At 46.0% G+C, this 20,010-nt stretch overlaps 2 protein-coding genes across 2 annotated transcripts in view; one reads left to right on the top strand and one right to left on the bottom strand.

The window, feature by feature from the left end:
• LOC149332960 (BTB/POZ domain-containing protein 1-like) overlaps nt 1–18,741 on the bottom strand; it is a 123,667-nt gene extending 104,926 nt beyond the window's left edge. The window contains exon 1 of the mRNA XM_089558516.1: nt 18,465–18,741. The gene's annotated coding sequence lies outside the window, so the exon portion shown is untranslated. The remainder of the gene's footprint in view (nt 1–18,464) is intronic.
• On the top strand, nt 8,969–11,829 carry LOC149332961 (uncharacterized). The gene is made up of 2 exons (XM_089557598.1): nt 8,969–9,602; nt 11,822–11,829. The coding sequence occupies exons 1-2, from the start codon at nt 8,969–8,971 to the stop codon at nt 11,827–11,829; spliced, it is 642 nt and encodes a 213-aa protein (XP_089413724.1).
• Nucleotides 18,742–20,010: the final 1,269 nt, after the last annotated feature.

Raw genomic sequence — 20,010 nt, 5'->3', positions numbered from 1 at the left:
TGCCCTCAAGCCTGACAATGCAGATCGGGAATTATACAGAAAGCAAAGACAGGAACGTGCCCTCAACACAATGGACATAACCGTGATGATGAGTAGATGGCTGCCCACTGTTTCACTCGTCAAAGTATTCTATTCAGCCAGTGCAGATGGCAATTTTTGAGCTACCTCCAAGTCTATGATTAAAGTGCTAACCACATGAGGCGATAATTCGCGGCGACGCCGCGCGATGAGCTGACGGCCGCCAAACCACTGTCGCTCATCGCGTCGCCCAGTTTCTGGGTTTGCAGAAAATTTCGCCTATCGCCCGGAAGTGGCGTGCGAGACTAGCCAATAACGCTAGGTCTTGCGGGTGCGCAACTTCCGAGCCGTTTTGCGCGCGAAAGTCGTCGTTTTTTTTTTTTCAACGGAGCAGCAGCCGACGAACGCCTAACCATGGCAGGCTTGCAACAACAACAAGAATTTAATGAAAGGCTCATTAATGAAGTTGAACAAGAAAGGGTGCTATGGGACATGTCCTATACGCACTACAAGTTCCAGCAGCGCAGGAATGTCGCCTGACGCCGCATCGCAGCGGCCCTCGGGTCCACCAGTGAGTTGTCATTGTAGCTTCTTTCACGCAAACTTCGTGTGCTGACGTTTGTTGATCCCGCGTGATTACGTGTCTACATTTATTGACATTCATAACTGGAACGTTATCAGTGTGTTTTTCTTTATGATGCTCAGCGGATTGTGAAAATATGGAGTCTTTCGGGTGGCGGAAATTCGTGAAATGTGAATGTATGCAAGCGCTTAGGAACGATTCAGCGAGTAGCATGCCTTTATCGCCCGCGGTCACGGCATTGAACTTGATTGCATCCTGGAGCTAGACTAGCTAGACATACGGACATACAGTACATCGCTGCACGCAAGCACACATCAGCAGCGTCAAGGCAAGCCGTTCCCCCGATGAGATCGGGTCTCTGCACAGCCGCTGTTTCGACAGCTTTTCGACAACCATGCTGTGCAGCATGTCAAATGTCTCTGGAGACATTCGATAATATTTGTGGAATAAGCTTCCATCGCCATCCTTCATGAGCTGCACATGAAACAGCTCGTTTCAAGGGGAAAATGTAACTGTAGTGCACTCACACTACAGCATATCCAGCTGGCTTACCGCTGTGAAGTATTCGCTCTCCTCCGCGCGATTTTGCCACACAGGACGCACCCAGTGTCTGCGAGCCCCAGCTTGCAGCTGCTTCAGAACGAGCAAAGTTCTGAGCATTGCGAGTTTCCGTCGGCGTTCCTTGGCGGACAACGACGCTGGGGAGGCCGGCAGCAGACGGAAAAAGTGCGCGCTCACGGAGGAAGGAAAAAATGCGCGCGCTTTTCTTTGTCACGCGACTTTGCGTATTAGACAATGTTAATGTTTTTATTGTGTTTTATCATGTATGGAGCCTTAGGAACGTTGTTCTACGCATTAACGCAAAATGACTGAACGCTGAAGCAGCAGCAATCGAGCAACACTGAAAACGCGCCGCTCCGACGCCGAATCCCGTCGCTTCGTGCGGTTTGCGCTAGCGACAGCGGTGGGCGACGGCATCTTCATCGCGACGGAATATCGCCTCACACGGTTACCGCTTAATAGTCACCATGCTCCCATTCTAATATGACTCCTGCTCATGACCTTCAAAAGTAGATCGGGTTGCTAGGTGACACTGGTGTGGAATGGGCCTGTGATGGCAAGACTTTCCATTAGTACAATTAGATTTCATTTTAGTTATAGATGCTAAGGCAGCCACCCTATTTTACAACTAGAGAAAAGAAACTTCAGCATTACCAATCTAAACATCTTTTCTCTACCTTCATTTCGGTTTCCATCACCCTTGAAAGCCTCGGTTCTTGATAAATGGAGGTAAAGTATCTGAAGGAGAATGAATACTCCCTTGTCCACTTCTGTTTATCATGGATTTACAACAGGAGTAAACCTTCAAATATACAAAGTGCTTAAAAGACCTTATCTGTCAATTCACTTCGGTAATAATTGGGAAAATTGTAGAGGAATGAAAGCTTTCTAGTAAGCACAGAAACAGCCCTGCACAGTAAATGATGCAGAACTGAACCATATTAGCATCTAATCTTCGTCGTTCATTGCAAAGCACAAATATCTTACAGGCATACTATCTGAATGGTCGCGCTGACACTCCAGCCTATGCATTCACGCAAAACATGGTGCAGCATACTCACCTAGTATATGCATGGTTGCACCCAGGAAAGTACACTGAGCGCATGAACATAGTTGTACGGTGCAAGAGAACCTCTCATGTTTAATAACAGGCCTAGTACCGCATATCTTTCAGCTTCAGGCATTAGCTTGCGGTCACATCCCATTAACCATACTGCATCTGTGATGTAAACTTACACTCTCTTTGTCAGAAAAATTTTTCTTTTGCAATCTAGTGAACCATTCCACGTCTTAAGTATTTGCTTTCAAAGTTATTGTGCACCATAGTAGTGAAATTGTTCATTCTGTTCAGCGTGTTGCAGTTGCCAGGGGGTCCACAGAACATCATCAGCCGTTCTGCCTATTATGGTTGTGGCGAAAAATTCACCCAGAAAGGCGTGTACTCAACTGCACGTAGCAAGATTACTTTTCCAGCTTGTAGAAGTCCTCTGTGGTCTGATTAAAGTTTCAAGAGAATGCTATAGCCTGCTCATCACCATGAAAAATCTCCCTTACTAGATATGGCTGGTGGGCCAGTTTTCACTGGACTATATGCACCTTGTTTGTTTGGGCACAATGTGAAAGCTTCTTGTACAGAATATAGTGGGCGACAAGCAGACCTTGCCTGTCGAAGATATCTTCCACATCCAAGGCTTCCATTTCTGCAAGTCTTATTGAATACAATCCTCATGTCCCTTCTGACATGAAGCAGAGACCACGAGCTCTTCCTTTCCTAGAACAATGGAAGGCAGTGGAGTTCAGGAACTTCTTGCTCTATTCTGGGCCTGTTGCTCTGAAGGGGAAGTTGGAGAACTGACTTTATAGCCATTTCATGAAGTTTCAGTGTAGCAGTGGCAGTCCTTGTCAGTGAGAAATTCTTGGCCACACATGCTGAGACCGCAGAACGCTTTCTCAAGGAGTTAGCTCCTGATGCTGGTGATCTTCATGGATGTGGCATTTATGTGTACAATGTTCACTCACTGGTGCACACAGCCAATGGTGTCAGAGCATTTGGCCCCCTTGACACTTTCTCAGCATTTCCTTTTGAGAATTATCTGCATGAAGTGAAAACGCCGCTGAAGACGCACGGTCGAGCTCTTCAACAGGTTGTTCGACGATTGACTGAGAAGGAAGCAGGGCGTCAAAGCACAGTCTGTGTTGTCAAGGTTACCCTACAAGCTGTCCTGGGTAACATTCTCAGAGACCATTGCCTGTAAGGTTCAAAGGCATTCAGTACAGTGCTCTCGAAATGAGAGACACCATTTTTGCAGCTGACACCTTCGTCAAGATGAAAGCTGGGCACATCGTCCAGGTAGCCAACACCATTAGCACAGATGAAGGTGCGCGCTTGTGCTGCCGCTTTTTTACAAGATTGGATAGCCTGTTCCAGTAACCTATTCAATCTAAGACCCTGAATATCTTTGGTTCTGCACAGCTTTCCGCAGATTTTTCTATATGGAGCATGAGTGACATAGAACACAAGTGTGTGTTCCTGTCAATATGGACCTCGTTATGCAGTTTTTCCCCTCCTACACACATATAAGCAAAAAACAGTGCAAAGCTAAAACGTGCTTTTATCTGTGCTTGTTAGGACCCTCCAGTTGCTATTTGTGAGCTGGGTAGGAATGTTGGTTTAGTTGTAGGTTTTCGGGCGGATGCCTCTCAAAGTAGCCCCTCCGGGCAATTGAAGGCTGTTATTGGGGAAAAACGTTTGGAAATCCCTGTACTAAAGAATATTTTCATGGCTTTTTCAGTGTGGAAGAAGTCCTCCGTAGTCCACTTTGAAGACAGTGATAAGGTGTCTGTGATCCCAGCCATATAGCTAAGAAGTGAAAAAAAGACTGCCTAGCCACCATACAAACACACCAGTAAAATGACTATGGCAATAAAAAATTCCGAATGACCAAAAAGTAACTGGCAAGAGTACAATTGCCGTGTTCTCTGCGAGTGTGGTAAGCAAACTGCTATCTGCATTGTTACTGTTTCTTACAGTGTTGATCATTATATTATACCACTGATGTTTCCAACATGGTCCCTAATTACTTTTTATAACTTTATAGGCACATATGATGCCGCATGACAAAAGCACCAGGTGGCTGCTTTCACTTCTGACCTTACAAGTGAGGACGACGGTGCTATACAGAGAAGGAGACGGCGGCCAGCAGTGTAATTTTTGTCTTCGAACGAGGACAGTGAGAAGAGTTTTGGCCGCAACACACTTGTGGAGCTGCCAGATCCATCATTTTGTTGTGGCCTGCAACCAGAAGGAAGCTTTATTCCACCTCCTCAGCCCCTAGTCCTGGCTACCAAAAATCGCCAGCCTCGTGTGGACAATGTACCTGGCACCTCTAGCCTAAATTACCGATCTCCGACCACACCCCCAAGACCTGGCAAAAAAACTGCAAGATGACATGTTCAGGGAAGTCAAGTGAGTAGAAGTTTTATTATTTTCCTTTGTTACGCCTGCTACATCGTGGGTGCAGGCCCAACCCAGAATTATCACATTTGTATTTTGCTTGATCTTGGACTGAAAAAAGCTTGCCTTGGTTGTGTTAATCCTCAGTTTCCTTAAATATGTGCTTAGCTCAGAAGCCCATAGCAAATAAAATGGAGCTTTACTCTTTGCTTTGTGTTCAACGAGCGCAGGATACACAAGTAAACCATTCTGAAGTTGAGGTGTCATTTGCTAAGCAAAACTAGTCGTCTAAAGTATGGTATGAAGCATCAAGTCGCATTTCACCTTTTCCTCAATACCACTGCAGAAGAAGACGCTCAAGGCCTTACAGGAGATATGATCGGAGCTGGCAGAACATGGCAGAATATTAAAGATGCTGTAGCGGTTAAGCTTACGGCGCCAGCCATCTGAAGATCCTGAACCTCTCAACAACGATGTCCTGAAGTTGATGCCTTTGTCATCGCTTGAAGGTTTGCAAGAGCTGGAGAATGAGCTGTGTAACCCTAAGAAAAGAACTGACCTGGTAAGTTTTTCATAATTGTAGCCGTTTGCATGAAGCTAGTGAGACAGCTCAGATGTAACTATTGCTCGTCACTAATATGGCTGCCGTACAAGAAGACAGACGGCAGAAGAAACGAAGTGGACTGGCAAAACGATACAACTTAGTTTTCATTGAAAGATTATCTGCTTTTGTGCAGCAACTGCTCTTTCAAACACTGCATTCTGCGAACTCATTTTATTGTTCTTCATATTTTAGTGTACTAACTATATAATACAGCCATTTGACAAGTGCCAGCTAACCTCAAGCAACAGCATCAAGCTGTTGCAGCCTTAACGTGCACTGGTAGTTAATATGTCTGCTCTTTATGTAGCTTCCACCTGTACCGGTAAACAGTAAAAATGATTTTGGCTTTGCTATTCCTGATAAATTTTAACCTTGCAACTGGTCATTTGTAAAAGATAAATAGCTCTGATGACAAGTTACTAGCAACAGATGATCATGCTAAACATGACCTATTTCTTGTTTTCCAGGTTGCTTATCTGTCAAAAATTGGGGGTACATCGCCACAGGATTCGCTTAGGCATATTATGCGGCGTTGTACGAAAGATGAGTGCGCTCAACAGTTCAGCATGTCCTGACGAAAGGGGAAGAAGCCATTTTTGGAACTCAGTCTCCTGGGAGTCACGATCGATACAATGACATTTAAGTTGCGATATAGAAAGCTGCATTTATTAATATTCCTTACGTTTCACAGTGACTTACTTAAACACTTAAACACAATTACTTACTTCGCCTCACTTCAGCATTTCCAGACTCCATACCCACAACGTCACAAACCACACTGGTCTATACCTGTTACACGAACAAGTTACGGACACCAAATGCTTAATTACCGTCTCCGCTACTTTTAAACATATTTATTGACTCAAACGTTCATGTCTTTCATGTTCCATTTTCCACCGTACGAGATTTTATAATTGAAAGCATGTAATTATACTCATTCTTATTCATAAGCAGCACTAACACCACTTTTGGAATGAAGCCTTGCATTATATGTTATTTTGCTTTACTATGTGTGTTAATGTTGTATAATGTGTTGTTAATTCTTCTGTTGTACTTTCCTTTTTGTTTCTGCTGCATGTGTGCAGTATGTACAGAGCGCAATGTTTCTTACTGTATGCCGCTGCCTGAGAGATGGTGAGAACTCAGTTTTTTCTCATCACCTCCATCATTTCTGTTATGACGGAAATAAACATTATTATTATTATTATTATTACTATAGCAGTATCTGCACCACCATCGAATACTGCTGCAGCATTAAAACGCCATCTGACTGTATGTTAAGCATGCTCTCCAATGCCGTCCAACTCTACTCAGCAGCAGCCCGTTTTTATCATGAGGCAGGTTGAGTCTGCAGCATAGATGTAAGGAGACAAATTTGTTCTGACCCTTGTATTAAAACTCTCAAAGTGAATAAACTAGGGCTGCCCATTTCCGCGTCCAATGATATACTGGAGAAAATGGGCCTGCATAACAATTGGAGAGAACTGACTGAAGCGGTCACAACATCGCAAATCGACAGGCTAACATCCACACCCGCAGGCAGGAAATACCTAGAGCTAGCGAAATGGGTAATCGTAGATAACACAGTGAACACTAGAACAGATCTGGGAAGAGAAATAAGAGAGCATCTGATTATCGCTCCCATACCCAGAAACATGCATCCCATCCAAGACAGAGGCAGAAGGAAAAGCAGGGTCGCACAGCTGGCTGCTAAGCTAGGCAAGATGCCACTGGGAACCATGGCCTACACTGATGCCGCGGTAGGCACGCTAGGCACGTGTAGCAGATTGGCTGTGTTACACTTTGCCACGGTTTAAGAGAGGGTAGTAAATTGCTTCCAAAGAAGTGATTCACTTCACCGCTTTAGCAAAGAGCTGTGGCTGTAGACGTGCAAGATGCCCATTGGGCAGAATGTGCTTGACAAGCAAAACTAGCAGTGCATTTGTGACGTGGCAACTTGGACAACATAAGTCTAGAAAATTATGACACTGGCCCAGTGGCTGCATTGAGAACTAGTAATTCTGAAGATTACACCCCCTAAGCATGTATTGCCACTTTTGTGAACGATGTCATTTGCAGATGTACCATAGAGTAATATAGAAGTAAAGAGCGGACACTCCCGTAGGCCCCAGCGGCTGACTTTTGTGCACAGCGCACTTAGCGGACCCGGGGAAACGCACTGGCCTCAGAGATGATAGGCATAAACAGGAATCTGGGAGGCCCTACTTTCATTGCGTCTTGTGCGTTCTCCACTCTCGCGGAGGAGGCGGTGTCACATTGCCCAGCTGAGCAGCCGGCCACCAGCGTGACGATTACGGAGCACGCAACGATTATCCAGGTTTCGACGTGCAACACTCGTCAAAAGTGTTTGGCTTTGATCGCTTGCCTGGACGCCGCGGCGAACACATCACGCATCGCGTGCGCTTGGCAAGCGGCAGTGAACCTACTATGTGCATTCTGTCAGGGTGACAATGAGCGCATCAGTCACTCCGCAGAAGGAAGCCAAGACATGCCAAGACCATACTCTTTTTTTTTTTATTTGCACGTTCAGTGCCATCTGGCGGAAACGGGGAAGCGCCGAACTCGGCCGCGAAAGGGCCCGAGTGTCCGCTCTTTACTTTTATGTTACTCTATGGATGTACTTCTGGCAATGTAAGGTTGAAAAGCAATGACAAGTGACCAGGTAGGGCATATGCAATGCTGACTCATGACTGCTCTGCTTTGGTTATAGACACAAACATATTCTGCCAGCATCGGCTTCTTGCAGCCATAGTTTTGCAGCGAAACGAACTTAAATTCCATGTTTCGCATCCTTTATGACGTGTTAGCTGGCAGAACATTTTTGTTCTTTCATATAGTACTTGCTATAACATTCACCGCTTGCCTTTTTTATTTATTTTTTTACCGCACAGGGCCCATCCTACACCTCACAAGATGGTGCAGAATAGCAGCAGTGCTGAGTAAAAGGACTTTCACTTTTTTCTTTTGCTTTACATTTCTTTAAGCAATTTGTCCAACTTCATGATACCTATAAATGTGCCATTTCCTTTAAATACAACTTTTAATCCTGAACTTGTAACCTCCCGAGCGAAATCGGCCAACCGCCGACCATCGGTTCATGCTCGGCTTATGACGGGATGCTGATTTAATCGGCTCGCCCAGCTTGGCATATGCATGCGGCGACATGAGGAGCCAAGGGCGCTGGTACCAGCTTGGTCACTGACTCCGGACCGGTCATTTGAGCCAAACAGGCACCGAGAGAGGTGCTGCTGATCGGCCCGAGAGGCCGGCTGTTCGCTGGGCCTGCATGCCTGGCCGAGCATTCCCATATTTCAAACAGCTTTCAAACAGCTTGCGTTGATTTGCCGCCAGTTACTGACGCAATATTTTAATGATTGTGTGGCCATTTAAAAGATCCGAGATCTTCAGCGGTGTTGCATCGGCGCAGTGCATATCAAGTGTGCTGCACTCTGCTACTGTGCACCGCGTATCTGATGTTCGCGATTACTGTTCACGTGTGCAGTTGTACCGCTGGCCAATGGCATGCCTCGGTTGCACCCAGGCTGTCTTTATAAGGCGAAGCCACTGAATTGTTTCTGTCTGTTGTGTTCGTGTTGCTGCCCGAATAAATACTTGACTTCACGGCGTCCGAGTCCAACATGGCGACGAGGATGGGATAGTTCGTGCAGAAGCATTGATCCAGCCTGCAGAACCGACGAAGACGCTACGGCAAGCGAGGACATCAGAGATGACCACCACCCTGGGATCTTTGGCAGAGTTCTGCCCAGACTCTGGCAATATCGACGTCTACCTGGAAAGGTTCGACCTGTACGCAACCGCCAACGGAATAGACGCAAGTAAGAATATGCAAGTCTTCCAAACAATCCTGGGTGAAAAGGCTTACGTGACTATGCATAGACAGCTGCTGCCGAAAAAGTCAACAGAGGTCAAGTATGAAGAAGCTGCCGAAGTTCTTCAAAAGCACTATGCTCCAAAACGGTCTGTGGTTACCGAACGGTATCGCTTCTACCAGCGAAACCAAGAGCCGAACGAAAGCCTGAAACAGTTTATCGTCGCGCTCAAAAGGCTGGCTGCTACATGCTCGTTTGGAACATTCTTGGAAGAAGTGCTCCGAGATCGATTGATTGCTGGAATCCGTACGGATTCGATTCGATGCCGCCTTCTTGCCCCGTCGGATGACGAAGTCACCTGGGAGCGAGTCTGCAAAATCGCCACCGCCTTGGAAACGGCCCAGAAGGACACCCGGGAAATGCTACCTGAGGGGTCAACCGCCAGTCCTGCCGACGTCTACTGGCATCGGGAGCCTGCCACGCAAGGCAGAAGACACTCGACTGAGGAGAAGACCGCGAGCAACGTGCAACGTGCCCCCCAAAACGGTCCAAGAAAGCAACGTGGGAAAGGCACTGTTCGCGCCTGTCATAGGTGGGGCGGACTGCACGAGCCAGTGAGGTGTCCTTTTCTCAAAAGTACATGCTTCAAATGTTCGAAGCCAGGTCATGTAGCGAAAATGTGCAAAACAAAGGTCGTTCACAAAGTTGAGGAAACCTTGTCGGAAACTCCTGAATTGCTACAAACAGGTTTGTGCTACAAACAAGGTTCATAGCTCTTCGCCCATCGTGCTTAATGTAAAGGTAAACGGCAAGGATATCCCAATAGAATTAGACACGGGAGCCGCTGTGACCATAATGTCTGAAAGAGACTTCGATGCAAATTTCCCAAACTACCCATGTTCTAAAGACGACGTACATCTAGGAGTGTATAATGGCACTGCACTCAAAGTAAAAGGTGTAGCGAACGTGAGTGTGTCTTATCGGAACCGGAGCTACGATCTGCCTCTGATAATTACAAAGCAAGAAACTCAAGCTCGCATGCCGACGCTTTTAGGTCGCAATTGGATAACGACACTAAAAGTTCACTTGCAGAATGCTGTGTAGCAGTTGCAGTATGACATAGATAACGTACAGTGCGGTAGGCAGATGGTCGCAGCGGAATCCGAGAAGAGGTCAAAACAGCTGTACGGTGATGTGTTTGAGCCAGGCTATGGTTCTATCAAGGGATTCACTGGTAGCATCCAAATAAAAAGCGATGCCCATCCAACCTTTTGTCAGGCGAGACCAGTACCATATGCTTGCGCGAACAAATGAAAAATGAATTGCGCAACCTTGAGAAAGCTGGTGTGGTGTACAGAGTCAGACACAGTAGTTGGGCTACACCACTCGTGATTGTACCGAAGAAAGCTGGAAAAGAGATTAGGATATGTGGAGACTACCGAGTCACAGTCAACAGGGATATTGAACTCGTCCACTATCCGCTGGCGCTGCCAGAGGACATATTCCCGTCACTGGTTGGGGGAACCGTGTTCACTTTGCTGGATTTGTCAAAGGCGTACCTGCAACTTGAGCTGGATGAGCAGGCACAGGAATTGCTGACTGTGAATACGCACCTGGGGCTTTCCAGATTTAGACGATTGCCCTACGGCGTGGCAAGCACGCCCGCAATGTTTCAGGCCGTGATGGATGAGGTTTTGCGAAGCATCCCTGGGACTGCCTGTTACCTGGATGATGTGCTAATAGCAGGTAAAGACCTCACAGAGTGCTATCGCCGTTCCGAGCAGGTGCTACAAGAGCACGGCATTCGTGTAAACGCAGGGAAAATTTTTCCAAGTAAGTGTGCGTTACTTAGGACACGAGATAGACAAGCACGGCGTACACCCAGCAGCGGAAAAAGTGAAGGCAATTCGAGACGTGCCAAAACCAAATAACGTGACTCAGCTAAAGGCATTTTTGGGCCTAATAAACTACTATGCCAAATTTTTGCCTGATCTAGCAAATGTGCTAGAGCCTCTGCACCAACTCTTGCACAAGGGCAGCACATGGAAATGGTCGAGCCAGTGCGATGCATGTTTCAGTCGCTGCAAGAATTTGATCAGTGAAGACATGGTCTTGGAACTGTACGATGTAAGGAAGGAAATGCAGTTGGCATGCGACGCTTCTACTTACGGCTTAGGCACAGTGCTGTCGCACGTGGTTGAAGGTGCGGAACGACCGATTGCGTTCGCATCGCGGACAATGACTCCTGCCGAGCGTAACTACGCGCAAGCAGAAAAAGAAGCTCTTGCAGTTGTTTATGCAGTGCGGAAGTTTCACAAATATCTGTACGGGCGTAGCTTCAATGTAGTCACTGATCACCAGTCCCTTACCGTCCTTTTTGAGGCAAAGCATCACACAAATGCAGTAGCTGCAGCTCGTGTACACCGCTGGGGAATTTTTCTTGCAAACTACAACTTTCGCATTTCGCACCGAGCAGGAACAAAGATAGCCAATGCAGACGGACTGTCACGCCTTCCACTGCCGGAAACCGGCGACGAGGCAGAAGAAATCTTTTATTTTTCACCTGTCAACAAACTCCCCGTTACAGCTAAAGATATCGAGCGAGAAACTGTGAGAGATCCAGTGCTCAGCGCTGTTCCTGAAATATTACGGCATGGATGGCCGCGTGCTGTTGACGCTCCTTATCTACCTTTCTTCGTGAGGCGATCTGAGCTTACTGTGGATTGTGGTTGTTTGGTGTGGACCAACAGGGTCGTGATACCCCAGTCGCTTCAAAGTGAAGTTATGTGTTTGTTACATGAGCAACACATTGGCATTACTAAGATGAAAGCACTTGCAAGGTCAATGGTTTGGTGGCCACAGATAGACAACAGCCTCGAACAAACTGCGAAGCAGTGCGAAATTTGTCAAAGCACAAAATCTCTGGGGCCACTAGCACCACTTTCATCTTAGAAATGGTGCACAAACTGTTGGGAGAGGATACATCTTGATATAGCGGAAAAAGAAAACAAGTTGTTCCTTTTAGCTGTCGACTCCTATTCCAAATGGTTGGAAATCAAGTATCATGACGTCAATGACAGCGCAAAGCACCATCGAAATAGAGCGCTCGTTGTTTGCAAGTCATGGCTTACCGACTGAGATAGTCACAGATAACGGACCGCAGTTTCGTGCAAAAGATTTTGAGGAATTTCTGTTGGCAAACGGGGTTAAGCACACCCTTACTCCGCCATATCATCCTCAGTCGAACGGTTCGGCAGAATGCGCGGTTCAAACAGTAAAGCAGTCGCTGTTGAAGCAATTACTCGAAGATCAGAGGAATAAAAGTTCCAGGTCACTGCAGCACAGAATCGATAATTTTCTGTTCGCTTATAGCACAACGCCGCATGCATTCACCGGCCAAACACCAGCTGAACTCTTCATGAAAAGGAAGTTGCGCACAAGACTGTCGTTATTGAAACCAAGTCTGCAAGATGCACTCAATGCCAAATCGGAGAGGAATGTACGCAGTGCAAACAAGCGGAGGAGTTTACCTAAAGCATTTTCTGTTGGGGATAGGGTGTTTGTGCGTTCAGTACGTGGAAAACAGGTGAAGTGGCGTCCAGGCAAGGTTGTGGATGTGAAATCTGCTATGACATATCTTGTCGTGGTGGATGGACAGACTCGGTTTGTGCATGCGGACCATTTGCGACATACTTGTGTGAAGCCTGCTGTTGTTAAAGAAAGTGAGATACCTTTACCAGTTGCTAGTGATATGTTAGAAAGTGAGTGTTCCCTTGGACCCGCCTCAACCCCACAAGTGTTGGTTAGTTGGTTAGTTAGTTAGTTATATTGATTTTAATGGCGCAAAAGCAACTGAGGCTATGATACGCCAAACACAAGGTTGGAGTTTTTGTTAAAAGTGAAGCTTTTCATGCTTAGAGTTTGTTTAAAACGCTGGCTTCCTTGAGAAACCTAAAAATACAAGAGATGTCAACCAGAGCTCGATCACCTAAAAGTAACATGGGGTGTAATGGGATGCTTTGCCTGTAAAATGTTGTAAAATATTTCTTTCTTAGTTCTTCTAGTTTGATACATGAAATTAAAATGTGGTTCACCGTGAGTTCAGCACCACACATGTCACAGAGAGGTTTGTTCTGTTTGGTTAGTAGAAAGCTGTGCATGAGGTGGGTGTGTCCAATGCGGAGCCGACATAAAATAACTTCGATAAAACGTTCTTGATGCCTACATGATTGCCATTCCCCTAAAATTGGCTTCACAGAATGTAGTTTGTTGTTTACGTGCTCTTGCCATGCAGCCTGCCACTTATTTCTGAGTTTACTGTAGATAAACTTTAAACAATCCCTGTACGGCATGTTCACTTGCTTTATTTGGCCATTCCGGGCTTGTGCAGCGCATACATCTGCTTTCTCATTGCCCACAATTCCAACATGGCTAGGAACCCAGAAGAATTTAATGTTATGCTTTTGTTTTGTGATTTTAACTATGTTATGTATGATGTTTCCCATTATGGGTTCAGCAGCATTTCTGGAGTGCAGTGCTTTAAGCATACTCAGGGAGTCGGTGTAAATGGGAAAGTGTTGGATGGGAGTGATGGTTGCCCACTCGCACCTGAAGCCCAAAGTGCGTCAACATCGGAACAGAGCGATGCCTGTTCGACGGTGCTACCCAGGCGCAGCATGCGTGAAAGGCGGAAGCCGGATCGTCTGACGTATGACAGTTTCTGATCTTGTCGGAGGGGAAGTGTTGTATCGGCGGCGCGCATATCAAGTGTGCTGCACTTTGCTACTGTGCGCCGCGTATCTGATGTTCGCGATTACTGTTCACGCGTGCAGTTGTATCGCTGGCCAATGGCATGCCTCGGTTGCACCCAGGCTGTCTTTATAATAAGGGAGTAATTACTCATTGGCATCCACCCGAGCGCAGCCATACGGCTACAAAGGAAAGCTATACAGCTTTCTCAGAAACTTCGCAGTCAAAGAAAAATTCGCCCTGGTCCGGGGTTCGAACCCAGGACCACCGCTTCACCGGAGCAGTCGCTCTACCAATTGAGCTAACCAGGACGGCAAGCTTATGGTAGGGCGAGAGCGAATTGATCAATAACTCGAAGTGGGAACTGTGTTGGTCAAATGTTTAGGGGAATCCCCCAAGGTGGAGTAGATTTGTAATAAGGGAGTAATTACTCATTGACATCCACCCGCGCGCAGCCATACGGCTACAAAGGAAAGCTATACAGCTTTCTAGCTATACAGCTTTCTGAGAAAGCTGTATAGCTTTCCTTTGTGGCCGTATGGCTGCGCTCGGGTGGATGCCAATGAGTAATTACTCCCTTATTACAGATCTACTCCACCTTGGGGGACTCCCCTAAACATTTGACCAGGCTGTCTTTATAAGGCGAAGTCACTGAATTGTTTCTGTCTGTTGTGTTCGTGTTGCTGCCCGAATAAATACTTGACTTCACGGCGTCCGAGTCCAACAAGCAGGAACCTGCATACGTCATCATAATTTAGAAAGTTCCCTCCAGATGAAAAGCGTTCAGAAGTAAACGAAAACAGCATGAGAACTTACTATTAGTGATTTCCGTTTTCAATAAATGGCAGATAGGATAGTGCGGGCAGAAAGCCGAGATTGACAGATGACGCTGCGCTCCCTTTCCCCGGGAGCTCTAGCAGAGAGAGGAAAGCGCAGAACCAGTTTCACCGGTTCTGAAGACGGCAGCCCGACTGTGTCCTCAGCACGCAGATGGTGGCCATTGCACTTTTCTTTATCTCCATGCTATTCTTTTTCCGATGGTGGCACGGCATTGCGGCGGTGGCAGCGATTACAACCGTTGCCTGAGCGCTTCAGAAGTCGCTTTGTTCTTCGCGTATGGTGTGCGGGCGCGGCCGCTCGTTGGAATTGCAGCGGCGTGGCGCAGAAGTGGCGGAAGTTTTGCAGGCTTGCTTGAAGTGGCAAGCAAGTGATCCCATTCCGGTGTCCCACATCTTCAGGTAAGCGATGATTATTCTAACACGTTTTTGCAGGAACTACCGTTTGTGCCCAACGGTATATGGCTTCCGCAGGTGTTATTAATGAAGTTGCGTGTTGACATACTACTGCGATCTCTCCCTGGCTAATCAGTGCTCGTTGCGAATTAAGTTTGCAAGCTTTAGCTTGAACGTTTTGGCAATGAAGAGTTCAGTTTTTATCAAACCTAAATGCAAATGCGTGCGCACTGTTTTGTCAGTGCATGGGCGCCGCTGTCAGAGATGGCAGGTTGTCTCATGTCGCGACATGCATTGAGGACCCACTTAAGAGTATTTGAGGTTTTATTAAAGTAGGCACCAAACTTTGATTGTGTTGTCTTTTTGTGATGGTGCGCAAGACATGAGTTAAGTGACACCACACGGAGACTTATATGCATGCACATGCATAATTAAGTGGCTACATACGCATGGCATTCGGCTGCACTAGTGAAATAATTTGTTCTCACGAGTTCTTTCACTACCAGGTCTCGTGACAACACCTCTTAATAGTTATAATTGCGGCTTTTAGGGCAAGCTGTAAGAGTCGGAGTGGTTTCAGGTTTGAAAGATGCCGCATTTTTCGTTTTCTTTTCCCCTCATGCGACTTAAAGTGGAAAACAGTGGTATTGAGAGCACATTTTAGCTCTCTAAACCAAAATAGCATGAAAAAAAAAATTATATTCGCCATGTGTATGCGGAGAACACGTCCTGACTCATACACCGTATATACTCGCATATTACCGACACATTGTATGGGTTGCTCCTGCTGCTTTCTCCAGTATCCGGTTTTATGCAGGTAGGCTTATGCAGAATGTATATTTGTAATTATGCTTCTGAGTGCTGTACCCGTGGTCATCTATGGAGAGAATCAGATGAATTGAGACCTTCATACATATGCCACTTCTATTCTGCACTTTGTCTTTTATTTGCTGTCACATTTTTGTGCTTCGTTATGCCTTCTGATCTGTAACTTTTTCATCAGGCATAAGGTTGCCTCTTTTCAAATGCCTACTCAGTGTAGTGTAGTATGCATGAGTATTGCGAACATAATTGTACTGTATGTATGTGCGTCAGCACAATTTCCCATTGAACTTGCATATGCATGCGTTGCAGGTTGTGCACAAAGCGGCTTTCCCGATGCAACACTGGCCCCATTCGGAGCCCCAATCGGTCACATGATGGCGTACTGGGGCCCAAGACAGGCAGAGAGCATTCGTAATGAATGAAGACAGTCCAAGAACCGGCAGCAGTGGCACATGATAAAGCAAGGGGCCCCAGACTCTTCCAGCCTCAGGCCCAAAAATATTGTCACTTTTTGTGTACAGAATTATCAGATTTTTTTTTTTTACATAAGTGAAATGTTCTTGCCGAATATATTTTGAATATGAAGCGTGTCGCCCAAGCAACAAACGGGAGCAGCCAGTGGTGCAAGCTCGAAACGGAACAGCAGAGACTGCTACAGAACACACTACATCCTCTGGACCGACTAGAGTGGTTGGTGCAGAACTAAGCAGACGATCCTCAAGACTCAGAAGGCCTCCCCGCCGATTGGCCTACCAGAATCAAGACGTCCCATCCTGCATATCACCTGCTCCCTCTTGTGAAGGACTTACTCTATAGTAAGCTTCTCAATGTTTAAAGAAAAGAGAATGTATTGGTGACCGCTAAAACTGTACGGTGCACGTCAGCCAGTCTGGCAACGTGCTCAAGCACTTCCGGTGCGCGGGCAATACACGTCAGTTGTTCTATGGCTACCGCACATGTCGGTCTCTTGTATACAGTACCCCTATAATGCCACATGTTTAACTGTCGTGACATATCTTCGCCCATCCACCCTACCAGTCTGTTAGTGCTTTTCCATGTATTTTTGTTCTCATGCATAAATTAATCCGCACAGTAGCTGCTCTATGACTGCCCCGCCTAATCTGCCTGACAGGTTATAACTTGGAATTGGATTTTTCAATTTTTATTATTTGAAAATATGGCAGACTTTTTTTCTGTTGTTGTTTCAGAACAAGAGTTTCGGTTTTTTGGCTAATATTATTTTTGACAAATGAAATACTGATTTTTCGGGGTGATTTAATGTAGCAATCCTGAGGGGTAAAAAGTCAGTTGAAGTCCACCTTTGCGTTTTTGTCATAAGGAACAATCTATTTACCAGTAGTTACCGTGCATATGGTAGTACTTGGAGCTGTACTTGTAGAAGAAATTGCTATAGTCATTAAAAGAGTAACTCAAGTTAAATTAGATAGCCAGCAAACAAAAACGCAAGTGGAAGGTTTACTTCTAAGAACTAAGATGACATGCCATCATGGGGATGTCACGTTGGGTTGAGTGTAAGGGCAGGGCATCACGTAGTCTGCGTGTTCAAACTGAAACATCGAACCCCCCAGTTATAACCTAGATTACTTTCTTGTAGCCATCTTTTCCTATTTATTATATAAATCAAGAAGAGCAGCAGTGTTAGAGGACAATCATGCCTTAATCCTATGTGTAACTCAACAGTTGTACTCCTTATCCATTCCCATGCAATTTCAACTTTGTTATCTCGGTATATTTCCGTTAGGAAATCAATTATGTCGTGTCCGATACCTTCATCTTTGAGTATGTTTGACAGGTATTCCCTATTTATGTTGTCATACGCACTGCTTTTGTTCAGGTACGCTAAACATCGAGGTCTTTTTTCTGCCCTAGCTATTTCTTATTTCTATGTACTGGGTAAGCACGAACAGGCTCTTGTCTAAGTGTCTATCACTTCTGAATCCGTTCTGAAGTTCTCAAAATGTCTGATAACTTTCATTCATACCTACATTGTAAGCCTGTATGTAACATGTTATTGTAATCGATCTGTATAATTTTGTATTCATCCATCTCCTTTTCGGTTATAAATCAAATTCATTCTACTCTGTCGTCAGCTGTCCATAATTTGCTCATATGTTATGACTGTTCCCAATGCTTTTAACAACGTTTCCTTGCTGCTTGGACCAAGTAGCTTGATTGGAATTTCTCTATGCCTGCCGTAGTGCATTTAGCCACGTAAGCGGCGCCCCCACGAAGATGAGCGGCAGCGCCGTACTTCTCGAACGACGGCGCATGCCTTTTGACGCTCCGTAAAGTAGTAGGTCCGTGAGGCCTCTTTTAACCCAACGGCCCCAATCAAACTAATCCTTCTTAAGTTAGAAGTATACAGTAGGCGTTGAACAAAAATATCCCTGCTGCGGCACAACTCCAGGCGCGTATTCTTACAACAGGGAAACACTCACTGTCGAAAGCAACACGCGAATCCATGCACGCTCACAACATGGACCAACTGTTTCCAACATCAAAATACGTTGGCAACTGCACACTGCTTTTCGCGCTTACCGTGCCGATATTTACACTGAGTACTCACATGCTTCAGGGGCCGAATTCGGTTTCGCGACAACGACATGGAGAGAGGACAGCAGCGGCCGAGTCCTGTGGCCACCTCTTGCAGCTTCACACCAGCGTGTACACAGCGCGTCCGGTTAGGAGGTAGTTTGTTTTGGCTTCTCTAGGAAAGCACATCGAACAGCCAGATCTCAGCTAAGCGGACCAGCAAAGCGACTCGAAACACCGTCGCATACCCGTCGGAGCAGGTCGAACACAACACGAAAAGCGCGAAAGCACGAACGAGCGACAAGCGACCATGTGCGACCATGCCTGGACGAAAGAAACCGCGTGGAAACGCTTGTGACCCTCGTGGCTTTTGGTTACAAATATCACGTGACGTGATGCTAGCGGGACGTAATTTTCTGTATAGAAGAAAGTCTCTATAAATAAATGACAATCTTTTGTTTAAACAGCAATTTTTTGTTAATACTCTGGCTCGCAAAGAGGTGCAAAAAAACTGTGGACAGATACCACGTATCTCTACTACAGTGCACTAGAAGGCTTCTATAGTCGGATACAACTTAAGTCTGCAGTGAAGCTCCGCCCACATTCAGCCTCCACGCACAGAATTCCTCCACGAGGGAAAAGTAGTCCGCTGCTTAAACGTTTCTTGTTACCTAAACAAGAAGCTTATCGCAAGAAAAAAATTATGAGCTCTAGAATTTTGATACGCGGATTGTTTGATATAGTCAAACATTAAAAAGCTGATTTCGTTTACTATTGCGACTGGACAGCGAAGTAATACAAGACGCCGCGGACCGCGGCCCAGTGTTAGCAACTGCTGTTTTTTTAAGTTGTATCCTACTATAGTGCACTGTATCTCTACTAGATGGTTGGATACCTCATTCCCCCTTTGATGGCTTGTCCCGGAAGTCGGGTGTCTGATGTGTATTTCAATGTAAAAAAGTCGCGTCTTTCGCCCTTTTGTTCACGGTTTTTTGCGCTGTTCTCTTGTAATGTCTGCTCTTATATGAAAGGAACAAGCAAGCTGAACGTGCGAAATGTGGTCATTATGTGCAGAACCCTGTAATTTCAGAGAAACCGAAGAAAACAGGCATGCAGGTCTCACCCTGCCGCGGCAAAAGGGCATGCGCATTACGCGGAGAAGTAGTGGAATTACAGTGAGGCTTAGTCATATCATGGTCATATCAAAACCGAATTTTCGTGTAGCAAAGAAAAGGCGAACGATGGCGTGAATATCCTTACAAAAAGCCCCTTATCAATTGTTATACAGCTGCCGTAGTTTCGGTTTCGAGTTGGTGGCGGACGATGCCTCTTCTCATCGATGGCAGGCACGTTATGTTTATCGCTTTAGGGTTTCGTTTACCTTCCAGACGTGCTTTTAACCTAACTCCAAAGCACAGCCATGTTTCAGCTGCAGAGCACGAGAGAAACGACTGACGAGAAACACGAATGCTGCAGCGCGCCTGAGAAGCACTGTTAGAAGTCAACTGCACCAAGTGTCTCGAATAAAAGCCCTCTCAGGCATAACTAGCTAAAGTACTAAACAGTACAGGACACACTCC

Source organism: Amblyomma mixtum, chromosome 8 (genome assembly GCF_055824585.1).
Source record: "Amblyomma mixtum isolate Tamu chromosome 8, ASM5582458v1, whole genome shotgun sequence".
In the NCBI taxonomy this organism is placed as follows: Eukaryota; Metazoa; Arthropoda; class Arachnida; order Ixodida; family Ixodidae; genus Amblyomma; species Amblyomma mixtum.
Note: the sequence above shows the minus strand (reverse complement) of the source record. Positions and strands in the feature narration are given on the sequence as shown.

Bases quoted from the DNA above. Each gene is read 5' to 3' on its own strand.
- LOC149332961 (XM_089557598.1), top strand. From the start codon at position 8,969: ATGACCACCACCCTGGGATCTTTGGCAGAGTTCTGCCCAGACTCTGGC.